Source organism: Dreissena polymorpha, chromosome 11 (assembly GCF_020536995.1).
Source record: "Dreissena polymorpha isolate Duluth1 chromosome 11, UMN_Dpol_1.0, whole genome shotgun sequence".
In the NCBI taxonomy this organism is placed as follows: Eukaryota; Metazoa; Mollusca; class Bivalvia; order Myida; family Dreissenidae; genus Dreissena; species Dreissena polymorpha.
Genome location: NC_068365.1, coordinates 81,693,134 through 81,705,440, shown reverse-complemented (window position 1 = coordinate 81,705,440; position 12,307 = coordinate 81,693,134). Strand labels below are relative to the sequence as shown.

The window sequence follows — 12,307 nt, the reverse complement described above, 5'->3', positions numbered from 1 at the left end:
GTATTTTTTATGTCATGTTTGCCATTTAAGTTCACTTTTGCCATATTAACCGTTATCTGCTCAATACTCGTTACTTTTAAGACTTCATTAGACGAGTATATCTTTCACTGTATATAATGTTGTGACAACTTATCTCCAAAGTATATAATAACCTATCCTCCACAGTATATAATGTAGTGTCAATAACTCACACAGGATATAATGTAGTGACACAGGATCTCCATAAGTTTCATTACATGGCACACTCACTTTTAATATGACATGGTGCAGCGTTGGGTTTTCAAATACTTCTGTAGCTATAGCAACCACGATTTTGGTCTGACAAAACTCGATATCAAGGCCATACGACCATCTATCCACTTACCGAGTTAATAAAAACATCTTTAGTTTTTTTGGTGCTGTGCATTCCAGATTATAGTTTGCCCTTATTTATGTTAGCATAGCAACAACATTATTTAATCCGACAAAAATAAACTGAAACAACGTCCATTCGCCCAATTCGGCCCTCTATCCATATAATGAGTTAATCGATCTATTGAAATACAGACACCTGCAACAACAGTACACAAACCGTTATGTACGACGGATAATATTATGTACAATCATTCATAAAAATAAATGTTAAAAAATGTGTAGAAAATTGAACAATGCAATAATAGAACCAATATCAAAATAGCTTATTTGAAAATAAAAAAATGAACGTGAAGGTTTACATGTTTCTATCTATCAAACTATTTGTAGAACACGTAGACGTTTAAATTTCGTTCTTGCTTGACCGTAGATAGGGTTCGGCAATTTGAACAAATGATAACCTCAACTAGAACACTATCTAATTTAAGAAAAGATCTTACTTATTGTAAGTGTAACAACGTTGCATTTTACCAAAAATAAGTGTGCAACAATGGATACATGGAAAAAAAAACTATAAACTAATCAGCTTTTAATGGGTAACAATTCTTTAAAGAAATAATTATGGACCACCGTTTTAAAAGTGGGATCATGACTGATATGCAGAGCTGGGTTTTACGCATGACACATCGTCCCAAGATGATGGCCATATACACTAAGTTAATTAGTTATTTTATAGCAATGTCAATATCTCAATTAACGAGGTTGAAAGTCTAATACACGATATTTGCCCGAGCGTCACATCAGCTGTATTGCACGTTGCAACCAACTTCTGTCATTGTGAATTTTATTTTAGTTTTGATTACAGCATACTGCAGGTCTAGGAATGTTCGCCGGTCAATGCATGTTGCTTGATAACTAAATCAGTAAGCTTAATAGCAATTGCATAATGTGATATTCGGCACAAACAACTTGCAACTTCAAAGCGTCTTTGTGTTGTGTTTTTATTTTGCAAAATCTTGTTGTCGATTGCTTGCACATCAAAGTAATGCGAATAACAAGACAGAAAATTAAGTTCAAACAAGCATTCTAGTGGGTGCCATGGCTGCTGTGATGATGAACCCTCACTTTTCGATTGTTTAATTCTGTTTAACATAAAGCCCGAATTGTTGATCACGCTCGTGACTTGGCTACGTTTATTTTGTCATCTGCACCACCGATGACACAGACTTCACGGCAAGTTGGGGTGACTCCGATAACCCGTGTCGCTATAAATTGCGTTCTATTTTTGTGTGAAAAACTACTAGGCACATTTAATTGACTTCATTTTATTCACGTAACAATGCCCCAAGAAGTGTATAGTATGTCCTGTAAACCTAACATAGAGCAATTCGAGTTGAGCAGGTTCTTTTGTTTGGCCCTACTGATGTGTACATTTGACTTGATATTAAGGTGGCAGAATTCTGCATTAGCGCTTTCGTATGTTTGACGAGCACAAACATCCACCAGAATACAAGGTACAAGGTACTAATGACCTGTCATCACGCCACACCAATAAATCAGAGGCTTGTATAAGTTTGTTCTTGTCGGGATAAAACGATACATATCTCTCGTTGTACAACCGTGTTGTCGTATTGAGGATCTGTGACAGTAATTGATTTAAAGGGGCCTTTTCACAGATTTTGGCATTTTTTTTAACTTATTCATTAAATGCTTTATATTGATAAATGTAAACATTGGATCATAAAAGCCCCAGTAAAAAATCAAGAAAAAAATTTAAAAAAGGAAAAGAACATTGCCCGGAGCAGGTTTCGAACCAGTGACCCCTGGAGTCCTGCCAGAGTCCTGAAGTAAAAACGCTTTTTAGCCTACTGAGCTATTCCGCCGAGTACACATTATTGACGTATTTTATACCTTATATAAGCAATCTTCGTAGTTTCACAAAATTTAACGACAAAAACAGAACTCTCCAAATTATTCAATTGTTTCGCGTTGCAACGCTTTATAATTTTTAGGTTTTAAAATCGTCAAAAGATGCATATAATGGCTATATTAGAGCATGGTTAATGTTCAGTATTACTGTTTCCTCACAAATATCATAACTAAAACGAAAACTTACGAATCTGAAACAACTTTTTTCAATTTTGTCAATTTACCAAAGCGTGAAAAGATCCCTTTAAAGAAGCAAAACAAAGACGCACAGAAGTTGCAGAAGGTTAAAAAAACTAACAAGTTAACACAGTGCGAAAGACGACTCAGTAATTAGCAGCACTCAATGGTTATTCAGAAATAAGAAATTGTAATTAAGCCACATGCAAGTATCATTTAGTAAAATGCAATTGATACTTAAATGAATGCATTAATTTTGTCAATAATATGCAACAGTCCCCCCCACAACATTCAGTTTTATTTAGCAACTTGCAATTCACATCGAGCGACATAAATGGACTTTTGGACATTTTCTTTCATAGTGCAACTTTCAAAGTGCAACAAACAAACTGGTGAATAATTAATGTGTATTTTATACGGCGCCTGTTCAAATATGCATGTAGAACTGTTTCATGATCTTCTGGTCAGCATCATTTGCTGCGAGGTACCATTTGGTTTTAAGTACCAATTGCTACGAGAAGTCTACACTCGTTTTGAGTAAGTACAGAATTAAACAGTACATTTCATACAACATTTCGTGTCGATTCGACTTACCTTTACTGACTGAATCGCAAGCCTGTGTGTGTTAAGGTCAGTCGTGACTTTGCTGAGCTTATTTTGTCATCAGCAAACCAGATGACACAGTATGCACGGCATGTTCCGTAATTCCGATAACCGTTGTGACTATAAATTGCGTTCAATTTTAAAACTCTCTGCAACTCCGTCAAAACGAGAATGAATTTATTATGTAAGTCACGTTTATATATACGTTTATAGAGTTATAAATGCCAGACGTAAGAGCTATTATATCAACAGATTTGTTTCCACTTACAGGTCCCTTGATTATTGCGGGAATACTGTGTGTCGTTGAAGTATCAGGTATGTTACATAGTGTCATGATTAAGACAATAATACAATTATATAATTTCTTAAAACATAAAAAGTTGAGCTATTCGATGGAGAGTCAATGTTCCTGATGCATATAATTATCCCAAGATAAATAGGTATAACAACATTTCAAATAACTATGACGAAGAATGTCTCCTTTAAGTTCAAACTCTTCCACCTGGCGAATATTGTTGGTGGTATGAGAGACACAGGATTCGGAGGGAAGGACGTTCAAACGCAAATCTATATATAAACAGACTCTTACTTGATGAATACATGATTATAAAAGCTTCTAAACTTTTATTTCAGAATGCCTTGAATGCTTCAGTTGTCTAAATATCACTGACCCACGGGCGTGTACAAACACAAGTCAATGTTCATATAGTGAGGTTAGTTTCATTCGAATTATTAACAAGAATGGTAAGTAACTGATATTGTATTTGCATAGTTATACTGATATATAAACATTTCACCGTTCCTAAACTCTGAATTACGTATCTAAATTTTCTGTTGTTTTTCCCCAAAATTCATTGTATTTATAATAAAAACGGTTTGTATTCTTATTCTATGTCTTCTCTGTAATACTAACATCGAAATAGTCTGTCGAGCTGCATTAAGCGATATTTAAATAGATGATATACTGCTCTGTCTATATACCATACCACGACTCTTTTTAGGAAAACGGTCAATACTTAATGGCGGTATTACGAAATTAACCTTATTTAATATTCTTCTCGCCAATAGTCATGCTATTTGCAAGCGCTCCATTCCGGCAACGAAGTACTTTACAACATGGGTTGTCAGAACAATCAGGTAATTACTTTGATTACAATCAACTCGTTTGTTTCAAACTCGTTTTCCATTCCGCCTTTCCTTTCTCAAATATTTTTTAAAATATCATTTTATATGTCATATTATATTTTTATTTCGACTGTAAATGATATATACAATGACAATAGTTTGTTTGAATTTAAATTTAATTGAATACTTGAAAAAAATCTTTTAATGTAGCTATTGAGAACTTTGATAAAGGCCCCACCTGCCACTTTGACGCAGACGCAAATGCTGCAATTTGTTAGTTTATCTCGGAGTATTATCTTAACGGTAGCGATTTGATGCGTGTGCGTGTAAAATCTACTTCAGCAGTTTAACAATTAAAAAAGATCTGATGAAGTCTGAAGTTTACTTCGTAACATAAAATAGAATGTGAATGTAAGCTTAAATGGTTCTTCTACGTGCCACGCCGAATCATAAAGCTCAAAACGAATTCTAAAGACATTTAAATTCCTTCAATACAGTTATTGGTATTAAAGAGATGAACAGTTTTATTTTAAGATGACCTCAGAGTTGAACCTTGACCTTGAAGGTAGTCATATAGTTCGTGCCGATGACAAATGATCACATATAGTTTTTTATTTGCAGTCATGTAGTTGTCAGGTGTACTTTCTTTAGTGCCCTACTGGTGTACTATTAACTCCAGGATAGATGAGAGGTGTGTTCATATGTTCTTAGATTCGCTTCATGCGTTTATCGCTACTTATAATGCAGTCGTAGTTATTGCCTTATATGTCTATTTATATCTCTGAAATAATACCAGAATACGATCATAATAATATACATGTATTCAAATAATTCATTTAAACTTTGCATTCATAATTTATAAAAAAAATGCTTTGCAATTTTGAAACAATATATATTGTTTAAGTTATTTTCGAAACATAAATTAATTAGTAATTAACAAAAATAATGATATTAATTTATTTTTAATATTATGACGCTTATGTCAATTTCCATATCATGTTAATGTTTGATACCATACAAAAAACAATAAATCCTACATTATTATTTACATAACAATATATCCTGTAAAACAAAAAATATTATATTATTCCCATGACATAAAAACCAAATCAAGTTTCAAACATGCCTTTACTATAAATTGTCACAATTTGTAAAATAATATGAGTGAGATATATATATTTAAAAAGTAAGATAAATATAACTATAAGAGTCTCAAATCAAATAATACCAGAACATATGTTCATATATGTTTAACTAACATTGACATTTTTCAATTCATTAAGCTATACCTCTTAACAGTCTATCTGTCTATAAAAAATCGAACGGCGTTGCAATCAATATTGGCACGACATAAAGAAACAAAAAGACCAACGTGACTGGTCGACCCGATAATATTCTTTACAATTTGCGTGTCATAGTTTAACTATGCAACGCAAGTAAAATAAGTAGGTGACAAACATGTGGATGTATCACGAGACACCTGAGACGTTTCAGCTATAAAATGCATGCTCAAACCCTACCCCGACTTATATGAAATGTTTACATTTGTAGTTGTGCAGTTCAGTGGCCGTTGACCCCAACGGTATCATCGGTCGCTCCATCCAGACCAGGCAGCAGTACTCATGTCATGAATGTTGCGGCAGTAATCTCTGCAATGAGCAGCTGTGTGCACACAGAAAACGTATGCATAGTAAAGGCGCATGTATAGTTTCCTGTAAAAGAACGCGTTATCCAACTTTTATGAAAAATACATATGCTAATCTGACTATAATCAGCTCAGATGTGCAAAGAATTCATTGTTATTGTTAGGAGCTAATTCAATTTAACATTAGTAGACATTTTGAACATAAAAACAATATTAATATTAAATAGGTGGCAATATGATACAATTACCGGTAATGATAGTTTAAATATGCCTTTCGAGCCCACCATCAGAATAAAACCCCGATATTAAAATCGTAAGGTTTATCGTACGATAAGCAAAGGTGATTCCATATTTTATCAATATCCCTATATTTATTTACGCGTTTATAGATTGAATATGTTATTCTAGCAACATCGTGCATCGATGACGAAACCCTGGACTGTGCCCGTCTCAACTCCATCCTAAACGTCTGTGCAGATGTTCATCACGCCAAAACGATATGTCCAAAGTTTTGCGGACTCTGTCAGCTCGGTAAGAATATTTTATGCCAAATATTATTTATAAGTAACAATTTTTCGTGATGATATAGATCTATGAAGCGCATATTTTAATATGAGGTTAAAGTCTTTAGTATAATTATAAAAGATATTCGTCTTATTTGTGAAATGTTAAAATATATATTAAGAATTTAAGGAAATAAAAAAACATTTCTATTATATCGACACAGTTGATGGCAACTGGGCAACTTGGACCGCCTGGACGACATGCAGTGTTACCTGCAGTAACGGCACTCAGATTCGAACAAGGACCTGCTCAAACCCGGCTCCTGCCAACAACGGACTCGACTGCAATGGGCTGGCCTCGGAGTCAAAAATGTGTGTGAACCAGCTTTGTCCGGGTATGAATATGCATTGTGTTTTTATTATGACTTTCATTGTGAATTCCATCTAGGTAACAATTTAATTTTGTTCTACGTTGAGCTAATAAAAACCAATGGCGATAAGGGTGTTATGAAAACAATTTTAACCACATTTTACATCGATATATTATCTGAAATAATTTTCTGACATTGTGCAACTAACGCATCTACTTGTAAAATATGTTCTTTTCAAGTACACGGCAACTGGTCAGATTGGTCTACGTGGTCAGGTTGCTCAGTTACGTGTGAAGTGGGGCTAAGAAAGAAGACAAGAACCTGCACTAATCCAAAACCAGACCGGTCTGGGGACTATTGCGTCGGTGAATCAAGTGAATATTCAATATGCCCCTGCAGCGTCAGGGGTGTGTATCCAATTTGAATTGTATGATAATGCAAATTCGGTGTAAAATTTGAAACAGTCAACTAGATTAATCCAGTATTAATCACACAATTCATAATTTAACTAAGATGGTGGCTGGTCGAGTTGGGATCCGTGGCAGGGGTGTTCCGTCACGTGTGGAGTGGGCAAAATGCTGAGGCAAAGGAGCTGTAGCAACCCGAGTCCAACTCTATACGGAAAGAGTTGTGAAGGAAACGCTGAAGACTTTGATATCTGTGTCAACACATCATGTAAGTAACAGTTTATGATCAAGTTAATGTGAAGTCCATCGACACTTGTGAGGGCAACTATCAAGATTCCTAACTAAACGTGTATTTTAGTCCTCAGAATGTAGCTAAACGTGTAAAATCAAGTTTATGCGAGCGTAAAATATAGTATTTCCATTGGAAGTTCACTAAATGACTACCAAACATCAACACTGTAAATGATAGCATTATTGTCAAGCTTAACCAAGCTGCTACGCTCCACATGCTGCTAATTGCAGTAACGCTAAAACCCAAGGGAAAATCGCACGGTACTAATTATATAGCAACGTACAGTAGTGTTTGTTAAAGGGGCCTTTTAACAGATTTTGGCATGTTTTATAAATGCTGGAAAACGAGTTTGAAAATGCTTTATATTGATAAATGTAAACATTGGATCCAAAAAGCTCCAGTGAAAAATCAATAAAATATTTTTTTAAAGTAACCATCAGCAGTCATATCTAGAAAATTGAAACACAAACCAACCAAATCTTGGCAAAAATATTGAAATTCGAAATAACAAATTCTTTTACATCAGTTAGGGTGAGTTTTATTTTCAATTACATTGCACAAATGAGTCCCTTACGTTCGACCTTTGTAGTTGACTTCCTGCCTGCAACTCAGAATGTTAGCCTTATAAGCATCGCTTTAAATGTGGAAATGTTGAAAGTGTAAGGGTAGTTATTTTGCAAACTTGCGGGTTTTCTCAAATGTCACATTGAAAAAACAAGACACACACTCAACAAAAGGTACCGTTAACATTATTTATTTTATTATTACTATGTCAAACGACGAAACAACATAAACTTACCTTGGTTTTATTCGTTTAGAAGAATAACCACATTTTAGTGACCGCTTTAAGGGCGTTTGTAAAATACAACTCATTAGTTCGAGCCAATCTGCAATATGCAAGAAGTATTTATGGACAACGTTTATCTTTACTAAACCACAAGCAATATACTACCGGCAAATAAATTAAATGTTTATTAAGTAAACATTTCTCGAACGATTGTATGTACATGTTACGTCTAAAAAACATATAAATTTACCAAAACTTGACTTGAATGATGCAAAAACAAAGCGTAATTAACATTCTAATAAATGTACTAAACAAAATATATTTTATCAAATAATATTACAAACATTGATTTTCATTAAATGTTTATAAGTAACACTGAAGTTTGTGGAGCAGGATTGGTTCGCATCCCCATTTCTTTGCGTTGCTGTTTTCTGTGCGTACAATTGAACACTGCCAGAGCACAGCATATCGTGCTTTTTAGTACGTTTATCTTTTTGAAATAATAAATCTTCATCAAGTGCAAATATATTTGAATTCTTAAAACGTGCTGATTTTTGTAGCCCTTGAACGAGGCTATAAATAAATTTTGTATTATCATTTTGGTGAAACGTGGTGTTTCAGTTTCATTGACCTTGCTTAAATTGCTTCATGCTGCAAATGTCTCCAGTTAACCTTTCACAAAGCACATTGATCTCAAATTAGGACAATCATATCGAAAAGGCGGAATTATAGAAGTGCGACATTGATCGTTTATATTAAGGTTTTAAACCCAAAATTAACTTTATATTATATCGCCTTATTTCGATTATTTGCGTAAAGCCAAACGGGCTTCGAGTATGTGCGTACAGCGATCAATCGAGTATGTGCATAAAGCCGCGATAATTCAAGTATGTGCGTAAAGCTGCAATAGTTCGAGTATGTGCGTAAAGCTGCGAGAATTTTGTCTAGAATAAAAACAAGATACGGGTTCACATCGAGAATTCCCTGGTTCGATTCCTTTGGGAGGCAAACTATTTTTAGTAACGTTGTTCTGCTAGTATTGTTATTCTATACTATTCCAAACAGAACAGTGTTGTAAATAAATTTATTAAATGATTTTATAAATAAAAGAATGTATGAACTAATCCATGTATATCCCAAGTGAACAGTTCTCTTGCTTATACATTATTTACAAAGGGGTACAATTCAAGATTTATGTGAGTAATTCCTTCCAGAGCTCTGTAGGTATCATGTTAACAAATTGTTTGTTACGATATTAGTTGAATATGAACTTTTTATCAGTTTCGCTTGTTTGTTTATTTAAATCCATTTTTCTCCTTCATTATAAAACTTAAAAAATGCACATTCATATTTATCCTAACGTCCACAAATGTGCATAATTAACCACATGTGATTTAGTATCTGTGACATAAGTAGAGTGTGTGGCTACATACTAGTAATGTATTTCTTATAAAAGACACGTTTAACATTGGAATAAACTATCGATGTTATATTACAGGCCATGTAATAGTCTTCAACGCCCACGGACTCAATGTTTTGGCAAATCGTGTCAATGCATTTGGAACCGTGATCTTCAACGAAGGGAATGCATATAACGCAAGCACTGGACATTTCACAGCTCCTGTGAACGGGATATACTATTTTACTGCCCAAATCTGCTCTTTCTCTGGTAGTAACATAAACTTTTTCTTGGAAAAGGGCAGTGAAAACATGAGCGTCAATGAGCGTCTTACAGCTACCTATCAGTCCGAACATCAGTCCCACTCATGTACATCGGCCTCCAGCTCTGTGAAACTGACCACGAATGAGCACGTATGGGTGTTAATGAACGATCAGTACTCCAGATATCAGGTATATGAAGATGGTGATCTCGCTTGGATTACATTTACTGGAACGTTGATTCAAGTTCTTCAGTAAATTCGTGAACTCTTTATGGTTATTTCATCTCTTCAATGCCCAAGTAGTGCGTATTATACGTACAGACTGCTATCTGACCAAAAGCAACAAGACACTACGTCAGTGTGTAAACACCAAATTGATATGAAACATCGTTCATTTAACTTTAATTTACCACTCTTCTGTTCATATCAGCTTGAATAAGAAGATTTAATTCAATAGTTTCAGGAAGTTTCGTGGTTGTAGTTTTCTCATTGTTACTGTTCCATATTTTGTGTTATGGCTATTCCATCTCGTCGCTAAATGCCATGCATTCGCTAGATGAATTCCAATTATGTAGAAATAATGATAATTGTTAGCCAGATTTCCTATGACGTTTTGGTCCCCTATATGACTCTGACACGAATCAAGTGGCGAACGTTATGAAATAATTGGATTTGTGCGAGATTTTATTGATATTGTACTATTACATATGATCTTAATTTGGTGGATTGTTTTTCACAAGTCGTGTAAAAATTCAATGTTTCTGTATAGGATCTACAACGTAGACATGGAGATAACGGTGACATTCGTTTGGTCAGTTAAAATTATTCAATATTAAATCGGATAAAAGAACTTAACGCCGGTGCACAGGAACAAATTAAAACGCGAAAAAATAATATATTTTATTTGTATTCCTGTTGAAATCACTTAATCGCTTTAATTAATTAAATTATCAAAATGACTTAACTTTGATTATTTTGTGAATATATATTATATACATATTGTCTGCAACGACATTAACGTCTTGCTTAGCACCTACTGATGCATTAAGTACGTTCGACCCTTTGCAAATGTCAGTCGGCAATAGTCGGTTTAGAGACACAATGCTCTGCTTTACCATATCTTCCATAGTTAATATTAATTAAGGTGCAACTTGATTTGGAAAATCCCCATCCTTTTTTAAGTTTTAACAGTTTGCTCAAACGATGTTTATGTTATTTAGTTGCCGCTTTAACTGAATTGAATCTTAATGCAGACTTTTTAAAAAATACATATTTCCTCTTTTTTAAAATGTATTGTCTATTTACCACGATATATAGCGTAGCACGTTAATAAAACATATTTTAAAGAAATAAAATTTATATAAAATAATATAATTTTTCAAGAAACGTCTCCAGTTGCCTTTGAGCTTACGACACTTTCCATTTTACCCCGCTGCAATACCGTCATCAATAAAGTAACCCTGATCGTTCATGTAATCGAGTTCAAACTTTGTTGGTTACAAATTATATGACGGTAAAAATGACTACAATTTTAAACACATTACATAGTAATAGTATTGTGGACGTTGGAAACATACGTTATCATAAAAACTCGTGATTAAATATAAAAAAATCAGATTTGTTTAATTTGTTTTACTTACATTGTTCGTGCGTAGTTTGTCCATAGATAGACACATATGCGAGTACAACACAATAATTGCGATCGATGACCGTTTGCAAACGTATGCCAATTATGATATTATAGTGTATGCATAGAAGTGAAATGAAGAGAAATAATCATGCTATTAATGGATTTCTTTTGCTATAAATGTTATAAAATATTAAATTTTAAACAAAATCTTTATATATAAAGCATATTCGCAAATATGTTAAAGGGAGACTGCACGATTTTGTCAAATATTTATGAATTTATATAAAATGTGTAAAAAAAACTTATTATACATTTATTTCAATATAAATTAGAATAAAAGTTAAGAAGAGCATGTTTCGAAAATGCGAAATAAGCCAGATATTTAATTATGAAATCGAAAATGTCTGTTCAGTCGATTTCGCAAGCATGTATATCATGCATGTACAATGTGAATCTAAATTTAGTTTTAGTGCAGGTTCGTTCATACGACACAAAGACACAATTTTGTTTTACTGATCATTTTAATTTCCGTCAACGATATCTATTCAAACGGCACACACACACTCACACCGATCCTAATAAAAAGTTGAATGCTTCGGTTATTGTAGGAAAATATGTACGAAATATCTTCGTCACAATCGGCTCTAATTTGCCTTTGCTGCATTTTATGAAATTCGTCTTCAATGTATCATTTTTCTTGCCTATTTTGTTTTATTGTAACATATTTTTATCAATATATTACAATTCAACACATATAAAAATCGTGCAGTCTCACTTAATTCGCAAACAATATAAATATGTAGTGTCGCCCTAATTACTCACATGG

At 33.7% G+C, this 12,307-nt stretch overlaps 1 protein-coding gene across 1 annotated transcript; it reads left to right on the top strand.

The window, feature by feature from the left end:
- The first annotated feature begins 3,124 nt into the window (after window positions 1–3,124).
- On the top strand, window positions 3,125–10,810 carry LOC127850786 (thrombospondin-1-like). Its single transcript, XM_052384097.1, has 10 exons — window positions 3,125–3,244; window positions 3,331–3,375; window positions 3,694–3,773; window positions 4,129–4,197; window positions 5,737–5,866; window positions 6,239–6,361; window positions 6,558–6,728; window positions 6,944–7,111; window positions 7,218–7,379; window positions 9,689–10,810. Exons 1-10 carry the CDS (start codon window positions 3,232–3,234, stop codon window positions 10,105–10,107), a joined length of 1,380 nt encoding a protein of 459 aa, XP_052240057.1. The 5' UTR covers window positions 3,125–3,231; the 3' UTR covers window positions 10,108–10,810.
- Window positions 10,811–12,307: the final 1,497 nt, after the last annotated feature.